Source organism: Triturus cristatus, chromosome 7 (assembly GCF_964204655.1).
Source record: "Triturus cristatus chromosome 7, aTriCri1.1, whole genome shotgun sequence".
Classification (NCBI taxonomy): Eukaryota; Metazoa; Chordata; class Amphibia; order Caudata; family Salamandridae; genus Triturus; species Triturus cristatus.
The window spans coordinates 1,356,307,878-1,356,331,169 of record NC_140590.1 but is presented as its reverse complement, the minus strand read 5'-3'; the positions used below and the strand labels follow the sequence as shown (position 1 = coordinate 1,356,331,169).

Below are 23,292 nucleotides of genomic sequence, written 5' to 3'. Positions count from 1 at the left end.
TGAAGTCTGAATCGAGGAGGAGCTTTGAAAGGTTGCATTTGGGAAAGTTCATATTAATTACGTATTGGATTATGAACATTTTGATGACAAACTGAGGCATCGCGCTTGTAAGGGTTTTGAGATCTTGGACTCCAATCCAAACCAGTTGCATATTGCAACACAATATTTAATTGTGGCACAAGCAAAAGAGATCAGTTTATTACGTGGATCTTGCAACAACACATATTGCAAACATCAGACACCAGGATGTAAATTAACAAAAACGCAAATGGAAAACGTTCAATATAGCTAGCTTCTTTCACTAGTCTACACACACACACACACACACCTGCTTGCAAATAATGCAAACTAATCATGATACATGTACTATTGACCTAAGAGTATTACTATTTCTACCAGCAAAATTAATAAACTGGATGCAGAAAAATCGTACAGCATTGTCACTCAAAAACAAAATGATGTTCAGAGGCAAACCCTGAAAAAGGGTAACAAATGTATATATCTGCAAATTTGAATCTGGTCTAGACCCCGTGGCAGAAACAGATGACGATAGTGTCCACTGAGATAACGCCAGACATTTATATGAACAGTGGCAAGACTAAGGTGCAAATGGTCGTGTCTATTGTATGTATAGGGGCATTTGAGATGTGTCTCTGGAAGGGTGGCTGTTAGTTTCTTTCTGAACTGCAGATGGGTTAGTTTGTGTCAAAGTTGGGGTGGGATGTCATTCCACATCTGTTGCCAATCTGGACTTCATGGATTGTTTTGGTTTGTTGTTGGCTAGTTTTTGAATAATCATACTCCTTATGTCTCAGCTACCATTTTCTTCTATTTAGGACTTTTTTCTCTAGTGTACCTGATGTATTGCCCTTTGTATGACCAGTGGCCAGTTGAAGATATTTTCAGGACCTGTGTTCTTTAGGCTTTAATTTGTTAACAAGTGCTTTTGAAGGAACTATTTTTTAGGTGTTTCCTTTGTGCTCCAACATGTGTGATCTGGAGGGGTTTAGTTTATAATGAAATGGTTCTGGTAAGCAGGAGTATGATCTTGGTTATGAACCACCGTTGATAAGGAGCTAATCTCGTCTCAGCTGTGTCCCCTGCGAGAGGAATAAGATGGTGAAGTTGAATAGCATTCCCAGTTTTTCCATGGTCTTCACAGGAAGAATTTCAGTGTCAACGACAGAGGGCCAAATGCGCAGCTACAGCAATGGTTGTGGGAGCCGGTGCAGGATCTCATATTTCTCTATGTTTAAGAAGACAATTGGGTCACATTTTTTTTTAATAAGACAAAGGATGCGAGCCACACTTTGGTGCAAGCCAGGTATGTTTACAGTTAAATGCCATGGTGTTACATTATTTAAGACAGAAACACAAGATATGGATTAATTGCAATTGAGAACATCACAGAGAATTCGCACATAACATGGTTGACCCTTTGGTGTACAGAATACTTTGCTTTGTGGAGTTCTGTGAGAGGAAAAGTTTGATTCCAGACAAGGCAGATTTTGTGATAGCAATGTCTGCGATACAGTAATCCAGCACTATTGTGGGAGAGCTACTATAGCAAACAGTACAATTTTTGTTTTTAAGTGGACGATAGATCTGGCATGTCAGTTCAGTGGGATGTGAGCATTAGCCCTGATTTTGGAGGGTGGTGTGTTTACTGCTTTTTTTGACATTGGAACAGATACTGAGCTGAACAATGCATTTACAGTTACTATCATCAGCAAGAATAGGGCCTTTATTCATTCCTCAATCAGAGATTATGCGCATGGTCCGCAATGAAGGTGTCAGTTTATGTATGTTATACAAATTTGCATGTTCTCCAATTGTCTGAACATCTTTTGTAATGCAGAAAATTACTTGAGTTTTGCAGAATGTTGGTGAGTGGTGTTAACATGGTCTTTTTAGAGACCCTTTTAAGGACCACCTTCTATGATTCCAAACATTTGTTTTGGGAAATCATGTGTTGTTTAGAATATGCTTCCTCCTTTTGGAATGTGTCTTTTGCAATGTCCAGCTGTGGATTTTGTATGCCAGTTTGCAACATTTTATGATCTTACATATTTTCTTTGTAGATCCCCACAGTTTAGTGTTGTCTTTACTCAGTCTCTAGGGTTTCCTCAAAGTATGCAGTTTAAGCTTGCCAAAGGCGCCCAACAAGTATGTTGGACAAGAGTACCTTCTTGATATGTGCTTCTATTAAGGAGAAATGCCACATTGAGGTAGATTTCAGTTTTCTAAGCAAACCTGCTTTAAGAACGATCAATATATGTTTAATATAGAAGTCAATTGCTCCCATTTTGACTTCCCAGTCATATCCATATCTTTATGTTGATTCAAATCAGTTTAATATCTGTCCGACTTGAAGCAAATGTAATAAAAGGAGAACTACAAAAACTGATATTTCATACCTACAAAAAACTCATGACTATGCGCACATGTTAGTAGATAAAGTGTTTGCATACAATATTTCAATTTAAACAAGAATGACTGGATGCGGATTGTATAAAGAACCCTGAGTGTAACAAAATTGAGTGTTTTTTTCGAAAATTGAATTTAATGAAAATATCTATTTCTTCCAACATTTTGAATGATTTAGATACAACTCTTGGTACAAGCAGTACATTTTATATTTACTGTTTACATTGGTTATTCTATAAACATTCATGTCACATGCCTAAATTACAACCCTTGCTTGTTTCTTAAAGGCATGAGCAAGTTGGTCTCAATGTTTTCAATCCTTTTCAGTCCATAGGAGGATTGTTCATGGAACTTTGGTCATCAGGTATAAACTGGTGCATTCGTATTAACTTAACACATGATTAGGAGGTACAGTACTAAACAGAAATATTTGGCCTGCAATTAAAAATGGTTGCTTATTGTGACAAACAAGACATTAGAAACAATTCAATATGTTCACAATTGCTGGTCACACACATCTATATTCTATATGGATTCGACATTAAGAAGCAAACCATGGGTGGTACGATTGTCCCAGACAGTCGCATTCTGCATACCGTCTAAAAGAATTACATTCAGACACAGACCTGTCTGGTACCCAAGGGTGCAAACGTTACTTCATACCCATTACTTGATAATTCCTTAATTCCCAATTACTGCTTTAACTTGGTCTCCCCAGTTTGACAATCCTTTTGAACTGACTGCTGCTGCTGTACCACATGAAGCATCTACCACCACTCTAATCGCACAAGAGAAATACCAGTAAAACAATAGGATATGTGGACTATCTATGTTAGGGCAACTACTCTGCCTACCTAGCATGCAACTATTTGAAAGAATTTGTTGGCACTGATTTCAGTAAAGCGTTTTCAACATTACTTTCTTCAGGTTTCATGATGTGCATAAACTAAAGATACATTTAAATCAGCATAATGTATATGTTTCTCTCATGCCGGAGCTAGATGGTGTCTGGTTTTTTCATTATCAGCAGGGCACAAATTACACTGTCGGTGGCGGCTTAAGAGGCGTCAATCCAAGGAGCTTAAAATACGAGACCAGCTGTTTGGGGACTTCAGCCAGCACAGCCTGAGAGAGAGCTTCTTTGGGAGCCTGTAAAGACCAGAATAAATATGAGGTTAGCAAGGTCTTGAACTAAGAAACAATTGTCATCTAGGTTCATTACCAAAACCCCTGTTCTTAAAAAAGAAAAGAAAAACACACCTGAAAAGCCCTGACGCCAAGGCGCATCTAGTGATTGTATTTAATCAATGTCATTAGTCATGGCAGGTCAATGTTTGTCATTGTGCCCGCTTCCATCCCACCAACAGCCAGAAAAAAAATCTATGCACACCAACTGAAATTCAAACGGCAAGAGACAAGCACCTGTATCCTTTTCCTCTAATTAATATGGCTTTAAATCATGCGATTTACAGAAAGAATACGGAAATGATACACAGTAATACCAGCTGAGTAGTCCTTTTTTAGGTCTCGCTGAGTCAGCGCGCATGCGCTGCTCGGAGAGACTTTAGTAGGTGAGTTTTCAAAGTGCTGCTGGCTGGCGACAAGCTTGCGTTCACACGAGCGTGCACACGCGAACCGCTAGCCTTCAGCAGCACTTTGAAAACTCACCTACTAAAGTCTATCCGAGCAGCGCATGCGCGCTGACTCAGTTAGGTCTCGCTGAGTCAGCGCGCATGCGCTGCTCGGAGCTGGGATTGGGAACGTGAAATGCAATAGCTGTGTTTTTGCCTGTATATGTATCTCCCATATTAGATTCCACAAGAGGTCTTTATAGGTAGTAGATCAAAAGACTGACTATCGTTTAAAACAATTTTCGGACATATTTCACTATGCTATTGTTGTACCTAAATATTAAGTGTGTAAGATAGCCTGATTAGCGATGGTTGCTTTTTTTGCTCCAGACAGGCATGGCTGTTGTCTACCCTGCTCATCCATAGCATTGTCTAGCCCTGGCGGCCATTTTTCAGTTTGTCTTTTTACGGGTAATTTTTCAGCAAGCCATTTCTGATAATACATGCATTGCATCCCCTCCTTAATGTTTACTTTCTGAAGCAAATCAACAATTTTGTTTAATTTACCAATTACATGTATAATTACATTTAATTACATTTGAATCTGTTTTAGTTACAGCTTGTACATATACAAGTATTCAATGTCTTACATAATGCTACACATATACATATACCTCTCACAAGAACCCTTGTCCGTGAAGTATTAACTTGCTTCCTCCTTTCCTCTATGACTTCCAAGTTGTGTCCAATATACGGCTTCACAATCGTAGTCCTCTTTCTAAGTCAGTGACCGTAACTTCCCCGGCTTCCATTCAGAGGTTTGAAAGAAGACAGCATTTCCTTGTATGGGATCGGGGTAGGTTGGTAGATCCCAAAACATGAGACTATCGGCAACTTACAAAGTTCGATAACGCGCATGGGCTGATGTTCAATGGCAGACAAGAATCGTTCTCAAGTGCCTATCTATGGAATCCGTGGACGTTTACATAGAATAACAGCTTTTTACAGTAGATTGTGCCTGCTTGTTTTTCATATATTTTACTGACTTTCATGAGTTCCCAGTAACTATCCGAATAGTCTCAACGTGGTCACATATTAGTGGGTATATAGTCCATGATGCCACTGCAGATGTCGGGCAGCCCTAGACCTAGGTGAAGCACGTACAGTGCCGATTTCTCACCTGTGAATTACACCTCGAGTTACGTGTGCCTCGGTCTTAGCGTCACTCACTCCACGTTTTAACTCTGCCTCCCTCCTCCTTCACCCCCAAACCCCCCCCACCCCCAGTTCGTCCTATTCCTCCCTTATTCTCCTATTCCTCCCCCATTTCCTCTGACCCTCTCTCGGTTTCTCCGACCCTCTCTTGGTTGCTCCGACTCTCTCTCGCTGGCTCCGGCTATTTCTTGGTCCAGCGCTCTCACTCGCCAGGCGCTAACTGCACTCCCCTGCAAGCTTCTCATCTCTTGCGTGCTTCTTCCACTTTATTGTAAGAGTTTTGTCTCGGTTACTCTTACCATGTAAAGCACATAATTTTCAGCTCCCACGTGCTCTATAAGTAAATACATATTCAGACCCTCAGTTTATCTTCATGCCACATGAAACAAGCATTTGCAATGCAATAGGTCTCGCATGTACGCGAGGTTGACCTATTGGCAATGAAAATAACAATGCCTTTTATTTGTTTTGGTTTTTAAAACATAAATAAAAGGCTTTGTCATTTACAATGCCAATCGCTTAAACTCGCGTGGTAAAAAAATGCAATAATTTGCGAGAGTTTAAGCTATTGGCATTGTAAAATGACAATGCCTTTTATTTATGCTTTTAAACAAACCTTTAAATAAAACGCATTGTCATTTACAATGCCAATAGCTGAAACTCTAGCAAATGCGAGACCTATTGCATTGCAAATGCTTGTTTGTAATGGATCTACCACCAACACCAATGTGTGAATGAAGACGGCAGATTAAATGGGGAAAATTGGAAGGATATTGCTTTATTGCATTTCTATAGAACAGCTCACTCAAGAATTAACCCTTAAAAAAGGAAACCAGGCACTGGATAGAAGTGTGTTTTTCACAGGTTAAAACAATAACATGCACACCCATCCAAGGCTAGTGGTCTGGTTTCACTCTAAACAGGTAGTGGTCACAAAATGGAAAGGAAAGCTAGAGGTGAACTGAGGAAAGGGTTTCAGGGGAGAAAGTGCTTTGATAAGGAAGATGCGGCAGGGGGTGGTGAGGTGCACCTCTGTCTAAAATGATTCAATGTAACAGAGCCACAGTGCTCAATACCTCTTCGTCCTCTTCAGTCTGTATTTTTCCAAGGCACTGTGGTGTGTCAAGTAGCCAAAGAAAAAGTTACTTGCCTTTGGTAACAATTTTTCAAGTGGATACTCTTTCTACCTACAGAATCCTCACCTGTAGAACAATCCCATGGCAACAGACTGGATCCAGAAAAAGTCAAAGCTCTCAAGTCACCAGTAGAGGGCACCTGTCTCGGTCGACACCAGAAGTGACATCAGGCAGCGTCACAGACTAAAAAGCACCTGTTCTGGTGCAAAAACATAAGGTTAATCCATTTTTTCCCAGGCTTCGGACGAGAAGACAGAGCTAGTAGTGCAGTACCAAAAGATAATTTGAGATCTTATTAACTTTCGTTAAAAAGCATCTATCAAATTGGGGGCAAGGGGGTCAGTGAGGAATCTGCAGGTAACCACCAGAAAGATTGTTACTGCAGGTGAGTAACTTTTCCTTCTGATGGATACTTCTACCTGCAAAATTCCTCACCTACAGAAAATGTCATACCAATACCCTACCAGGAGGGTTGAAGGATGGTTAGATGTTGAAAATCTTGAAGAACGGACCTGACGAAGTGCCCATCGCTGTACACCTTAGAATCCAGGCAGTAGTGTTTGGCGAAAGTGTGCAAGGACAGCCATGTCACCACCATACTAATTTCTGCACTAGGAACCCTCCTAACAAGGGTAGAAGAAGTAGGTTTAGCGCTGGTGGAACTGGCCTTTATCCCTTCTATAGGATCTCTTGGCTAAGATGTAGGTCTAGACCAATCCTCTTTTCCACCACCTTGCCTTTTTTGTCACTACAATACCGTCAAAGGGCTGGTCATCTAGTGGAAAGTCCTTGGTGCGGTCCAAGTAGTAATTAGCAGACGGCCTAGGATCCAACAGATGCAAACGTTACTCCTTTTTGGTAGGATTGGGGTGGGAGGGAGATAAAATGTTGAAAGTGTGATGGATTGACTGAGATGTAAAGGGGTCACCACCCTAGGAAGCAGCCCAGGTTTGCAACATCAACTTCAGGATAGAAAGAGGTGAAGGGGGGCAGCAGCTCAGGGATTGCAGCTCATTAAGCCTTCTAGCAGAAGTGATAGCTATTAAAAACACAGTTTTGAAAGTTAACAGTCGTAGAGTACAACTATTAAGGGGCAAATCAAAAAGGTGAGAACTTAGACCCTCGTCAACTGGCTGGAATATTGACGCTTGGTCCTAGACAACCTCTGCTAATAAAAGTGCTGCAGGTGTCATGACTGGGGTGCCTCAACGCCGTCAAAATATCCATCCTGCCCAAAATGATTTACCTGTTACAGACACTGCCAACCCCATCTCACAGAAGGCGATCTTTGCTCTCCAACAGGACATATGCAACTTTATCTGGGGTGGGAAACACCGGAGACTATCCAATTCTGTCTTGATGCTCCCCAGAGATCGTGGGATTGGCATGCCCCAACCTCCTCGAATATTACTGGATAGCCCATCTCCGATACATTTCAGAATGGGTGGCCCAAGTGCGCGAGAAGCACTGGTTCCACATGGATTGGGCAGCTGCCTGTAGACCCTCGAGAGACTTGGCATGGCTTCCCAATAATGCTAGACCCCGGAGCGCCTAAATGGGGTGTCAGTTACACCCAGTCATGTGACCAGAGACAGACTGCAGGCACCAAACAGCAAAGGTATGAAAATGTAAACTTTACAATAGTGCCACTTTCAGAATTGCAATTTAAAATCTGACTTCACCTTAAATTAGGATTTTAAATTGCCATTCCAGACACACCAAATATGAACTGCTTATCTCTTCCTATTTGGAAAGTACACTTATAAAATGCAATCAGGCAACTCCAATGTTAACCTATAGGAGAGATGCAGTAATGAAAAACAAATTTAGGAGTTTTGCACTACCAGGACATATAAAACTTAAAGGTACATGTCCAACCTCTTCAGATACACTGCACCCTGCCCTCTGGGCTGTCCAGAGCCTACCCTAAGAGTGACATTTATTAAAATGGAAGATTTGGGCCCCGCAAAAGGTTTGTTTTGCCAGGTTGACAATGCAGTTTAAAACTGGACAAAGAGGCTCTGCAATGGCAGGCCTGAGTTATGTTTAAAAGGCTTCTTAAGTGGGTGGCACAATCTGTGCAGCAAGCCCACTAGTAGCATTTAATTTACACACCCTGGGGACATGCAGTGCACTTTACTAGGGACTAACAAGAACACTACATATGCTAATTGGGTATGAGCCAATGTTACCATGTTTTAAGGAAAGAGCACAATCACTTTAGCACTGGTAAAGTGTGCAGAGTCCTAAAGCCAGCAAAAAACTATTCAGTAAAATAGGTGGAGGAAGGCAACGGTTTTGGGGATAACCCTGCAGAAAGGTCCAGGTCCAACACAGGTGAAAGTTCCATCACAACTGAAAACCGTCCCCCAAGACTCCTCAATGGATACTGGAGGGCGCAGAATTGCTAGCAATGAGCATTTTCCAAGAAGGCGAACAAGTCCACCTGAGTAGTGCCCCCACTGGGCTAGGCTATCCTAGACTAAGTCCAGTAGAAGATGCCACTTGTGACCGGCAAGATGCCAGCTCAGGCTGTCGGCCCTGACATTCAGAGACCCCGCTGGGTGATTGGCGGTGAGCCAGATCCCTTGACAGTGTGCCAAGCCCAAAGACTCAACACTTCCAGGCAAAGAAGTTGAGACCCTTTGCCCACTTGTTTGTTCACATAACATCACTAATATGTTTTCGCTCAATATCTGGATGGACCGATCTTGGATAGTGAGAAAGCAGTACTTGAGCGCTAGCCGAATCACCTGCAGTTCCAGGAGGTTGATGTGAAGAATCTGCTCTTCTGGAGAACAGAAGCCTCTGTTCTCCAGATTAGCTCTACACACGTTTTTGGATTTATACGTCACTTAAGTAGACACAGTCAAAGATGGTATGAAGGCCATCCAGCAGCTCAGGTTCACCTCATTCACCACTACGTAACTTTTGCCGTAGCGCTGGGGGAGATTATTATGGATTCAAACAGGCTGCTCCACTGTACTGGAGCCACTGCCTGCTGAGGCACCACTGTAATGTCCTCCTGTGTCAACGTGCAAGCGTGACTAAGAGAATATAGGAATCCAGCAAACCTAGTAATATGAGGACTCTCAGAACCTGGACTCTTGCACCTTGATGAAAGAATGGAACCATTTCCTGGATGTCAGTTATCCTCTGAGGTGGAGGAAAGGCATGGAAAAAGGTAGTGCCCAGTACCAAAGAACTGGAGTTGTTGGGAGGCCACAGATTGAAATTCGGCTAGTTGATGGAGAAACCCAGGTGGTACCTCAGAGATACTGCAGACAGCGCAACGCCACGTCTAGTGAACTAGCTTTTATTAGCAAGCCACCCAAGCATGGGAAAATAGGGATGTCCCACTTCCTGAGATGGGCCACAACCCTTGTCATCGCCTTCGTAAAGACTTGAGGTGCCGATGTAATGCCAAATTTCAGCACTGCAAACTGATAATGCAAAGAACCCACCAAAACCCGCCAGTACTTCAGATCTGACCGCAGGATAGAGGAGTGGAAATAAGCATACGGCTGGTCAAGCGACACCATCTAGTCTCAAAGCTACAACACAAGTAGAACTTGAGTTAGGGTAAGAATCAAACTGACCTTTTTAGGGAAGATCAGGTCCCTGAAGTCCAGGATGGGACAGACTGCCATCCTTCTTGGGGCACCAGGAAGTAATGTGGTTACATCCCTGGCCACATTCTGGCTCTGGCACCAATTCCACTGTAGCCCTTTTCTATGACTTAAAGGACCTAGTTGTCTAAGTAATGGCCTTCCAGGCTGGAAGAAAATAAAAACACCTGCCCTCCCACAGGCTCTAGGTGAACTTGGGGAAGTAAATGACACCTGCTTTCTTGGCATGTGGTTGAGAAGGAGGGGGGTTAGAAGGCAGATCTGCGCCCTTTTCCCAAGTTTCTGCCTCTGTATAGTCTGACAAAAGGATTCGGCTATTGTGGGGTTTGGACGAAAGGAAGACCCTTTTGAGAAGCTGCGAAAGTGACAAAACTTGCTGTAGTCTTTGGTCAGAGGTGGAATTTGCAGGAAATGGGAGTGTCTAGTGCCCTTGCTGGTTTTAAAACACTCAAAAGCTTAATCAGCCTTGTCACCAAAAAGTCGAACTCCATCAAAAAGAAGGTCCATAAGATTTGCCTGGACATCTACAAAAAAGTTAGATGTGCGGAGCCAAGCATGCCTACAAATGGTGACTGCAGTGGCAATTGCACAGACTACGAAATCTGCAGTGTTATTCCCAGATTTTATAATACAGCGCGAGTCATTCTGACGTTCGAGAATGAGGAGTTACTGGAAATGGTCTTTCATGTCATCCAGAACATGTGGCAAGATCATCTGGGCCATATCCAACAAGGCACGATTGTACTTGTCCAGAAGGCAGTTAATGTTAAGGGACTTCAAGGCCATAGTCCCTGCGGAAAAAGCGTTGTTGCCCCAAGCATCAAGACAGGAACTGTTTGGAAAGCACTGCCATGATTGGCTCCTGAAACAGGCGGCTTGAACCGCAAGGCACTCCGATGATGGATGGGCCGAAAGGAACGCTGGGTCACCTGAAGCTGGGTGATACCGTTGAACTACAAGACTTGAGACCACCGAAGTGGAAGAGGGTTTCTCTCAATGCCACCAAATTGGGCTCTAAAAAAGACTCACTAAAGGGAAGAAGGAGTCCCGGTGTTGAAGAAGGTGCCAAAAGGACCACTGTGAGGACGTTAGTCTTGGTTTCTGTGGTAGACAATTATAAATCCAGGACTTTGGTAGCCTTCAGAATCACCTTATGCAGAGACCAGTTCAGGCGTTGCTGAACCAGTGAGGAAGTCCATAGCTAAATTTGGGAATGTGTCTATGCCGCTGGCGGAGAACAGTTCTTGAAATTCATAGGTGTCATGTTCAAGGTCTCCAAGGAGGGGAAGGAGATCTTTCAAGTCAGAGTCCTAACCAAAAATATCATGACGGTTTCTATACTCTCTCATCCAAAAGTCGTTGAGCATCTCTAGGGAATTTGTTCTGAGGGGCAAGGCTGGGCTGCGACAAAGATGGCACCACATCCGGCTCTGGCGTCAACTGCTGAGGAGCCATGCACCTGAGCGCAGGGTCAAAACAATGCGGAACTGGCAGCGGATTCGTTGGAGTGGTGCTGAAAGGCATCAGATGGAAGGGCATGAACAATGGGAACCGATAGAGGGTTGCTTGCCCTGTAGGGACACCAGTCTGCATTGATGCCATGGAGAAGGTGGAATACATAGCTTTAAGGAACACAGCCAGGTCCAACCCTGGGGTCGGGAACACAGAAAAACTGGCACTGACATTGGAACCTTGTGCAGCGGAGGTATCGAAGCCAAAGGCTCCCGAAGAACAGAAGGTTGCTCCGGAGAAGAGTCCAGTATTGGAGCAGAACTGCATAGAGGAGAAGCCAACAGGGTCAAGATGATGAACTCCGGCTCACAGGACGAAGGTTCTATATGAGACAAACAGCAAGGGGAGACTTACCTTAGAGTGTTTCTTTGACTTCTGATGTTTCTTCTTTTTCTTGCCCGCTGAGGAGGATGGGGACCTAGAGCGATTCCGCAATACTTTGTGGTGCTGATGGTCCTTTCTGGCCCTGGCAATTAATAGCTTAGTTTCCCCTTCTTTTATGCCCTTGGGTCACATGCTGAGGCAAGAAACACAGGCCCGGTATTCATGGTCTGACCCCAGGCATTAAAGACAAAAAGTGTGAGGTCCATAATGGACAAAGATCCCTCACAATCCCTGCAGGGGTTGAACGCTGTTTCTTGGGAGCAGAGATGGTACTGCTAAATTAATTTTATGTGAGGAAACTACTCCGTGCGAAGCTTCAGATCCGTGGAACGGAAAAAAGGTAACTAAGGTTGTTGCGCTAGGGGTGGGGTCTTTATGGCCTCAGTGAAGCAGCCTGATGTCACTTCCGGCATCGACCAAGACCGGAGGCCTCTACTGCCAACTTAAGAGCTTTGAAGTTTTCTGGATCCAGTCTGATGCCTTGAATTGTACAGGTGAGGAATCTACAGGTAGAAATATCTATCGAAATTAAGTTTTGCATCCAGGGACAATAGCATATCTGATAGGAGTGTAACAGATAAGACTTTACTAGACAGAAACGCGTTAATGGACTTGGACAGATTTGAAAGTTGGGGGGGGAATGAGGTTGACCATCTAGCTGCATTTGCAGAGCTGGTTTCAAAGGAGGTTTTGCTTTTGTATATGAAAAGGCATATCAAGGGCATAGAAAAAGATTGCTAACAGTGGAAAGCAAATCCATCATGTTTAATTTTATGGTGAGGTATTAGTACTCACCAAAACGATTTTAAAATATCGTTTTGTGTAGCTAGACCTTAAAAATGACAAAGTAGACTCCAATAAAATATTGCCTACATGTTTTTCTAAAATATTTTAAGAATGCTTTATTTTGAAAAAAATAAGCACGAGGAAAGAAACAGTTTCTCATCCTTATGAGGCACATCTTGATTGTTTTGGGTCTCTAGGCTGTGAGATTCCCGTTTTACAGTTCCTCCTTGACGTGCATTTAAGAAGTGACTCTAGCTGGAGTTGCAGGAGGACCAAACACAGCAAAAAAAGGCATAATAAGGGTAAATACATTAATCTGTGCAAAGAAAGAGAAGCACACCTAGGGTGTGGGTTAGCAGTGAACATGACTTACACAGGGAAGATGGTAGCACTGTGGTTTACAAATCCTTTTAAAAAGGGTAGACATTAAAATGTGCACATTCTAAATGCTTATGCACTATTAAAATGTAAACAATCCAGTTTTAACACTTTTAAAACAACATTTATAAAAATGTATGTTTGTACATAACACATCAGGTATGATTGCCTTAAAGGCCATGTTAATTTATCTAATTGAGAGATCTTAAACAGCACATACAAGGTCTGATACCATCAAGGCTCTTAACTAAAGGTTCACTGGTCAAAGTAGGATCAGATAGGCATTTCCGAGCAAGTAAAGAGACCAGGTCCAATAACACATTCAAGTGAATGCAAAATTAGTTAACACATGTACAAAAAGTAGGTTATCAATCCAATATCAACCAGTCTATAATAGAGAGTATAGTTAGGTATGGTACAATTCACAATTTATATAATTAAACATTCATGTAGATAATCAGCCTGGAGCAAAAAAGAGAAGATGCTAGACAGTGAATAAAGGTAAGTGGTGTGCAAGAATAAAAGGTGTCAGTTCTATTCTGAAAGCAGATATAGAGGTGATGCGTAGGCAGAAGAGAATCAGAAATGGATTAAACTGCCAGAAAATGACAGATTCAGGGTACCTTTTTTTTTGTGTGCTGAAGACAACCTTCAAGAAGAGCATCTGAAGGGGGCGTGGCTAGCTGCTGAGCAAGATGGCCGCAGCCTGAAGGAGCTCCGAGGGTGAGATCGTCTCCCCTTGCATCCGAACAGTCATCCGCAATTACAACTGTCCCTAAACGACGTGTGCCTGAGGATAGCGACGCCGCCCGTAGTGCCCTGGGGGCTCCTCCGTGCTCCGAAACTCAGACTGCGCCGTCTTGAACTTTTGCGGCTTGCGCCGCCGGCTGAAGCCGGGGCCTCGATTTGATTGTGAGCCCGGGGGCGAAGCGGAAGGCGTCTGATCTGCCCGCGAAAGGTGCCGGAGACAGTGGTGCTGACCTGGAATCATCCCGACAAGGGACCCTGGTGTCCGCGCCGCGGCCGTCTGGAGGCGGCCCTGAGGGGGGCGCGGCGTGGCGCGGCGGTGCCCTCCCCTGCACCGGGGCTGCGATCTGAGAGGCACAAGGCTGACGCTCGCTCTGTGGAACCGCAGGCTGTGGAGGCCGCGTGGATTGCGCAACACGGTTGGAGGAGTGGAGAGGGTGCGATTCGGAATCCGGGACCCCGACTGATCCGGAGGTGAGCCTGTGGCTGGATCACTGGCGCGGGTGGAGTGCTGCCGGTTGGGGGCTGCGACGTTGTTTCGGATTCGGCTGCCTGGAGTGCGGGGGTGTCTGACCGGGGCCCCCGCTCCCCCACGTTGCCGGTGAGGGGCGAGCCTCCCCCCCTTTGGTACGGCATCCGCCTGCTTAGCCATGAGTGGGCGGGGGACTCGAACGCACCAGCTGAGTAAACTGGACAAATTTGCTTTCGCCAAAGACGCCTCCACCATGTCGGAGAAGACTGGGCGAGCGGACAAGGCCGGAGATGAGGCCGGGGCGCCTAAAGTGACGCTGGAGGACATCATGGCGGCCCTTACTAATGTGCAAACAGTGGGGTCCATCTCCACGGATGTGTCCCTCCTCCGGGCGGACCTTCAGAAAATGACAGCCAGGGTCACTGAAGTGGAGCAAGTGACAGCCGCCCTAACGAAAGACACTGCCTCCCTGCTCCAAAAGGTGTCCCACTTAGAGGCAGACGAACAAGCGTATGGCTGCAAAGATGGACGATCAGGAGGGGCGCTCCCGGCGCAATAACGTGCGAATCACGGGAATTCCCGAAAGTGAAGGGAATCCCGCCATGGACTTGTACGTGGAGGACTTGATCAAAACCAAGTTGCAGCCACGGGGCCTGTCATCCTTCTTCTCTGTGGAGCGCGCTCATAGGGTGCCCGGAGGTAGACCTAAGGTTGGGGCGCCCCCCCGGCCTGTGCTGGCTCGTATATTTAACTTCCGTGACAGGGATGCCATTCTTCAAACGGCCCGGGTGGCGCCGCCCCTGCGCATACTGAACTCGACGGTGTCCTTTTTCCCGGACTTCACGGCGGCGGTGTCGGCGCAACGGAGGAGTTTCTTGGAGATCAAGAAGCAATTAAGAGCACGGGACTTACCATACTCCATGATTTTCCCGGCGCGACTGAGGGTTGTGGCGGAAGGAAAGACGCTGTTCTTTGAGACACCGGAGGAAGCGCACGACTGGCTCGAGGGCTGGCAACGGGTGGGCGGCCATGGACGCTCCGACAGGTGGAGGCGGCGCCCGGGGGGGGGGGGGGGGGGGGGGGGGGAGTGGGGGGGGCGGAAGATGTCGACTGCCGTGGACGAGGAGAGGAGGACCCAGATCGGCTGTAGAATACAGTATTGTAATACCTTAAGTGCCCTTCTTGGTTTATTGTCATGTGTGGCGCGCGGAGGTCTACTGGGGCAGGCGGTGCCCACTCAGAAATGCTTTAACAGTTGGACAGTGGGACATTGGGAGTTCCTGGTCTTCCTCGGACCTCCCGCACTGTTACACGCAAGAACTGTTTGGGGGTTTGGGCTTTGAGCACTCTGCTGAGTTGGGGTGGCGGGCAGTTCAGAGTCCGTATGGCAGGGAGGCAGGGAGGGGGTGGGGGGTTGTTTAAAGGTTTTCTATGTCAGTTTACGTTAATGATGCATTGGGTATTCCAACGAACAGTACACGCACCAAACACAGCACGCACGACCGTCACCGATATATCCTTACTGTCAATTCTCCACTGCCCCGGCTGCTGCGATGGCTGATACAGCGCAAGGACAGTCTGATAAGATCCCCCTAACTCCGATGCAGCCTCTCTCCCTGCTCACGTGGAACGTGCGCGGTTTAGGTGACAAAATCAAACGGGGCTTGGTTCTTCAGAGTCTTAAGGTTAAAAAACAATCCCCGCTTATTATACACAGGGTTAGGACTGACAACTCGGGGAGATTCGAAGCGCTCATCGCCCAGTGGGAGGGACGGCCCCTCAATATTGTTTCAGTCTACATTCCCCCTGCACTGCACGCCACGGCGCTCCCTGCGTTGAGTGGCTTTCTGCTCGATTTGCCGGAGGGGGAGCTCCTCATGGGCGGTGACTTTAATGCGGTTATAGATGACCTGCTCGATCGCTACCCAGCGCGGACTGGGGGTACGGGGCCATCCCGACTCGGGAGCTTCTTCGAGGCACTCAGGCTGACGGATATCTGGAGGCTACATCACCCGACACTGCGTCAGTACACGTACCACTCTGGGGTGCATAATAGCCTAACTAGGATAGACTACTTCCTAGGTTCGGCTGGCGGTCTCCAACATATAGACAACGTGGAAATCAGGCCTAGAGGAATATCGGATCACTCCCCTATACTCCTGCGGTATACACACTACCACCTGGCTAGACGCCGTATTTACTCAATCCACCCGGGATATCTTCAGAACCCCGCCATTAACAAAGCACTTGGGAAATCGACGGACCTGTACTTCCAGGAAAACGCCTCCTCGGTCGACTCCCCGACTACCCTCTGGGAGGCATACAAAACAGTCCTGAGAGGGCAGGCTATAGCATCCATTACGGCGCACAAACGCGAGAAACACCTTGAACTGCAGGCGTTGGAAGCGGACCTCAGTGCGGCAGAGTCGCACCAGGCTGCGAATCCGACTCTGGAGGCCTCCCGCAGTCTTCGTGTGGCGCAGGCACGGTATAAGGAGCACCTAGCGGAATGTACCAGACAGCAGTTGGCAGCCACTAGGCATAAAATCTACGATGTCGGGGACAAGACAGGGAAGCTGTTGGCATGGCTGAATAGACGGGAAGGAGGCATTAGGTGGATAGCGCAGCTTAGCTCCGACGGAGGACAGGTAGCAACTGACCCGCGCGAAATAGTGCGCATCCTTGCAGGTCATTTTCGAGCGGTCTACTCTTCTGCTTCCTCCATGACGGTGGAGGAGGCGCTGGCACATATTACCGATCTGGATATGCCCCGACTCGCCCCTGAGGCGGTGACGGCTTTGGAGGCCGATCTCACTGCGGATGAAATACAGACTGCGGTGGTGGCGCTGCAGTCGGGCAAGGCATCAGGCCCCAATGGCATACCGATCGAGCTGTACAAACGGAAGGTGGAGACGCTCGCACCCCACTTGCTCAACATGTTCGTAGACAGCCTGCAGAAAGGCGAACTCCCGCCCGATCAGCGTACAGCCACCATAGCGGTGATACCGAAACCGGGCAAGCCGGCGGAACCGTCCTACCGCCCCATCTCCCTACTCAATGCGGAGGTGAAGATCCTGGCCAAACTACTGGCGACACGGCTCACACCGTATCTGGCGGATATCGTACATCCAGATCAGTCCGGTTTCATGCCCGGCAGAAGTACGTCCCATAACCTGAGGCGGTTGCACAGTGTGCTGGCGCTGGCGGATCGCGTGGAGGAGCCAGCGGTGCTTCTGTCACTGGACGCTCACATGGCATTCGACATGGTCGAATGGCCCTTTCTCTTCGCAGTGCTGCAGCACTTGGGATTTGGGCCCAAGTTCTGTGCCTGGATCCGGCTTTTGTACACCAAGCCGGTGGCTCACGTCATTGCCAACGGGCATATGTCAGAGGATTTCCCCCTGACGCGGGGTACGCGCCAGGGCTGTCCTCTATCGCCGTTGTTATTTGCCCTGGTACTTGAGCCGCTGGCAGCGTGGATACGCTGGGAACCCATGATACGGGGACTCCAATGGGCGATCGATTGGGAAGACCGAGTTTCTCTCTACGCGGATGATGTATTGCTGTATCTGGCCTCCCCGCGCCGCTCCATATTAACGTTGCTTAACATCTGTGCCGTCTTCGGTAAAGCATCCGGATATACCATAAATTGGACCAAGTCGGTCATGTATGTGTTGCGCGGCCCTCCACCGCTGCTGCCGGCAGATTGCCCGCTTAGATTGGCGGAGGGGTCATTTAAATACTTGGGTATCCATGTCACAGTGGATCCGGCGGACTTTCTCCACAAAAATCTTCGGCCCCCACTGGACCACCTCAAGCGAGAGGCCCGTCACTGGGGAGCGCTACCACTGACCTTGTTGGGGAAGGCGGCGCTCTTTAAAATGATGGCCTTGTCCCATTTCGTATACGTGCTGGAAAACACGCCGTACCCAATACCGCCGGCGTACTTTCGCTCGGTCGCGGCACAGGTGACTTGTCTCCTGTGGAATAACGGGCCGGCGCGTATTGCACAGTCCAAACTGACCCGCGGTTGGTACGACGGAGGGATAGCGCTTCCCGACATCCAGCTTTATTACTGGGCAGCGCAGTTGAAGGTTGTCAACCAATGGCTCCATGTCCCACACTCCGACCCCGCCTTCAAGGCGGACAGGGATATACTAGGAACGCGGGGTATGTTAGCGCCCTTGTACGACGGGAGGTTGACCCCAGAATTGTTCGGCCCCCTGAGGCAGACTGTGGCCATATGGCACGCGGCCCAGGCTAGGCTGGGGTTTAGAGGAGTCTTGACTCGGCTCACGCCCTTGTGGGACACGAAGCGGCTTGGGAGGCTTAGGGGCTGCAAGGGCTTCGATAAATGGGACGATATCGGAATATCTACGGTGGGCGACATGTGGCAGGGGGGTGCGGTGGTTCCCTTCACGCGCCTGCAACAACAATATCAGCTGGCGTCCACGGAATGGTTCCGCTACACGCAAATTAAGCATGCCTTGCTGTCAACCATAGACCCCGGCGCTGCTGTTCCGGAAGCGTCACCCATGGAGGATAGATTGCCAACAGATTACATGTACAAAAAGGCTACCTCCCTCACATACCGTAAGCTCATAAATAATCTGCCGGACCCTATGGGACCCTTGCGTGAGAAATGGTCCAGCGATGTGGGGGAGTTTGACGATCCGGACTGGCGGGATGCATTGGCGTCGCCACGGGAGGCGGGGATCCCCTCCAGGCTTAGGTTGGTGCAGCTACGGATCCTCCACCGCTCATATTACACTAGACACACCCTGCACAGAATAGGTAGGGCACCACACCCATTCTGCCTACGCGGCTGCGGGGAGGAGGGTACCTTCTTTCACACCATATGGGAGTGCCCCAAGATCCAAGAATACTGGAGGCGGGTGATGAGGACACTGTCCCAGGCGGGGGGAGTCTCGCTGGTACCAGAGCCTAGGCGATGCCTGCTAAATGTGTGGGAACCCAATGACCTTAGCCGCCAGGCTCAGAGCTGGGCTACGCTGGGGATTGTGCTAGCCAAGCGGAACATAGCCCAAAAATGGGGTACGGGGGAGCTACCTTTGTTGTCTGTCTGGAGAGGGGACATGGACAGAGCTATGCTGGCTGAGCGATCAGTGTTCATCAGGCGGGGGTGCCCCCGAAAATGGGATAAAGTGTGGGGGCCATGGAATAAATATAGAGGGGACATATGCGAACCACCACCACTGCAGGATGACGAGGCCTCGGACTCAGACTGAAGCGAGAGGCTTTGAGACATACTCTTGGGGTGTGGCTGTCAAGCCTAGAACACTGCGTAGCAGTCCTGCAGAGGGGTGGGGTATAGTGACCATTGCGCAAAGGTTTTCTGCTGTGGCATTGTGTACACGAATACGAATGCTTTGTACTGTTGTATATCAAAATAATAAAAATTGTTTAAAAAAAAAAAAAGAAGAGCATCTGAGTTGCTGAATTGGCAAGCTCTTATGGGATCTTCAGCATTTTCACCATACACCTTACATGTTTATGTAAACAGTAAACAAGTTTGTAATAACACATACGGTCCATAAGGAACAAGCTTAGACATTCTAGAAAAAGGAGTAATGTAAGCACAGTCAATACCCAAGACTGGGTGGGGTCCTCTGTGCAATAAGGATTTTGAGACACAAGGGGGTGGGGGGGATGGGAAGGGGGTAGGAATTTTAGAGATAATGAAATTCCCATAGTCAAGTCTTGGTAGTTAAAGTGCTTAGACAAAAGCCTTGGGATCCTGTTCCAGTAGGCAAGGTTTATTCCAACCAATTAATCTCAACCGATATGGGGCCTTGCTGGTCATGTTAATTTGTTTGCAGAGATTGAGTTGATCATCAAGACTAAATCCTAATGATTTACCTTTCCTTGGCTTTGATGCACTGTAGGATGTTGGTGGAATTTAGCCATTTCTGAACTGGGTCATGCAAGACTGGTGGAAAACCCGTAGGAAATTTGTTTTTGCTAGGGATGAATTGGAGATTTGGAGCAGTTATCAGGGATTGGATGTTGTTCATAGTCAGGGCTACTACAGCAATATCCGCTGAAGTGGGTGCTTTCAGATAGAGGTAATTTGGCACCCAGAGGGTCGATATACAGATTAAAGAGAACATGGGGTAAAACAGAACCTTCAGGAACTCCTTGTGGTACAATAGTAGGACTGAAAAAGGAGCTGTTAAATTTGATCATCTGTAAATGACCAGATATGTACTTGAACCAATCTGGTACACTGCTTTCAAAACCCGGGTGTTACTTTAGTGCATGGATAAGGATATCATTATCAGTGCCAAACACCTTTGATATTAGAAATCATGAATCACCATAGGTTGAACCATATCAGCAATTACAAAAATGGTTGCTTAAGTAAAGCAACCAACTCTAAGGCTAGACTAGAATTTGTCAAGGAGTTTACCCTTTGCCAACTGCCTTCACTGTGTTTTCCAACATCATTAAAGATTATTTTTTCAAGAATTGACAAGAAGCGCTCTACAAATCTACAGATTGATTTAAGAAATGATGGACCAAACACAGGGTGAAAAATATTAAGATCACCTGGGTCTGGAGATGTATATATTTTTTTAAGAGTAGTGTTATTTGACCCATTTACACAATCCAAGAACACTCCTTTAAAGGAAAGACTGAAGTTTGAATTTCATGTGACCTCTGAAGAGAATTCAATGAATCTCAACGAACGGGCAGAAGTGATCTCAAATTTCATTAATGCTGGATAGGCTACTGAAGGACTGCTATGAGAAGTGGTTATTATCCTACAAGCCAGCTAATCAGAATATCCTGTTTGTGTTTATGAAAATAGCTTTTATCCCATCGCCATGAGTTATTTATTTGAACAATCTTTGCAGCTCCTAAAAACTCAAACTACTTTAACTGTGGCTCCATCCCCAGTTGTTTAGATAACTATAAATAGACTGAATACAACATGCAGAATAAATCAGGTCAGTTGCAACCAATAATTCCAATATACAAGGTTTTTTTTTTTTTAAAGCAAACTGTGCTTAAGAGTTTCTTCCTGGTTCAGACAGCAGCAGCTTCTATTTAAAGAACTTGTAGCAATTGTTTTTGGACCTGGAGGTGGCTGTAATGTAAACTACAGGTTTTTTATTCCTTTGCAGGCTCTACCATACGTCTGCCTTGCATAAATATCTATGAAGTGATAAGTCAAATCTAATAAATAAGTCAAAAGTTATGGAAGTGGAACTCCATGTAGCTGCTCTGCAGCACTGATATATTTCAAAGGAAAGACAGTATTTATGCTTTCTTTCTGGTTAAATGAGCTCTTGACATATATAAGAGGTGCCATTTATCGAATTTGTAAAGTAATAAATACAGCTCACTATCCATCTAGCAATACTGCTTTTGTGATGGTACCACCCCTGTGTTGTCCAAAAGCTAGAAGGAGGTATTTAGTGTTGCTGAATTTGCATGTTTCCTAACATCTTATGTCTGTGTTGGGATCTACCACCTGCAGTTTGAGTATCTGGGAAGAAATAACGTAATTTTGTTGGTTTGACAGGAAAAACTAATATAATGTTAAAAAAGAACTTTGGTTGAGTTCTGAAAACAACCCTTTTAAGGTCTTCTAAGATAAAGCATGGCTAGCTGAAGCGTAACAAAAAACATCTATGCTCTGCTTCCCATAAAAGGTGCCAAACCTGATAATTACACCTTCACAAGCATATGCTAAAACGTATTAATAAAATTGGCAAGTACTGTATAACTACAGTTGTAAAGGTGTAAGATATTGATGTTAATTAACACTCAAAACATCTTTTCCACTATGCTGTACAAGACTATAGCTGTTTACATGCGTCATACAGCCACTAATAGGGAGGGTCGGGGTGGAGACAGTAATGACTCTTCGTTTCCACCCCGACCACAGGATGCCTCTGATTCCAGTATCGGGGACTGGAGCTTTAAGGAGGAGGTAACAGCGGGGCCGACGTCAGCGGACACGGACTAATCAGACACTCGGCTTGATGGTAAAGCCCACCAGGAAGAGGACTGCGGGGCGAAAGCCAGCGGAGGAGTCGAAGGAGAGGAGCGAGAGAGTGCGGATCAGCGGTATCGAAGAGTGGAGAGCGAGGCGAGTCGGAAGGGCGGAGGACGTGGAAGAGTGGAGAACGAGGCGAGTCGGAAGGGCGGAGGACGTGAAAGAGTGGAGAGCGAGGCAAGTTGGAACAGCGGAGGACGTGGAAGAGAGGAGAGCGAGGAGCGGTGACGAGGCGGGGACATCCGAAGGAAGGAGAGCGAAGGACGCAATTCGGAGGGAGGAACGGCGAGTCGGAGGGGGAAGCGGAGAGCCAGGAGGCCAACGACATCACGAGTCGCCCCGCCACGTTCCCGGAGGAGCGTGGCTGGGAAAGGTACGGGACCGAGTCCTGGGGCTAACCTTTTCACGGGGAGGGACTTGCTAGTGGGAGGCGGGGAGAGCACGGGGTTGTGAGCGTCTAGGACGAGAAGAAGCTCTTTAGTTTTCTTTTATCTTCTTCCCTCACACTCATCTACGAGTATTCACGTTGCTTTTTTTCTTAAGGAATATTACGGTGACGGCCCCCGGTGTTCCCACACTCCTCTAGCCCTTTATCCCCTTTGAACCACGTCCCTCATCTCACACGTGTGTATTTGTGTCTTGTTCCCTCCTGAAACAACCCCGGAGAGGCGTGGAGTGCGAGCCCGAAGAGTGAAAGACAGACCGTGGAGAGGAGGGAAAGACACCCAAAGCCAAATCGTGGATTGTTGCTCACAAGTGTGATTCGAACTAGAATAAAAATACCTCAACCTATCCCGATCCTCGTGTGTAGTGGCTCATTCTCCAGGGGTGGGCAGGACACTTCACGACAACATGGTAACTGTAAATAACTATACTTGCTCAAATCCGCAGCAGAATCCCGGTCTACTTTTTTTTCCAGTGCCCTATTTCAAACTCATGAACCTTGGACATGGGCATTTGCTTTTAAGAGATCTGGAACCGCAGTTCAAACTAGACCACATCTGTAGCT

General features: G+C 46.7%; 1 protein-coding gene across 19 annotated transcripts in view; it reads right to left on the bottom strand.

Annotated features, from left to right (window-relative positions):
• Positions 1–2,543: 2,543 nt before the first annotated feature.
• Positions 2,544–23,292, bottom strand: part of LOC146812053 (copine-1-like) — a 633,944-nt gene continuing 613,195 nt past the window's right edge. For all 19 annotated transcript variants that reach the window (XM_085619050.1, XM_085619045.1, XM_085619042.1 and 16 more), the window contains one exon: positions 2,544–3,576. In XM_085619050.1, the coding sequence (XP_085475176.1) occupies positions 3,466–3,576 (111 nt within the window). In that variant the 3' untranslated portion in view covers positions 2,544–3,465. The remainder of the gene's footprint in view (positions 3,577–23,292) is intronic.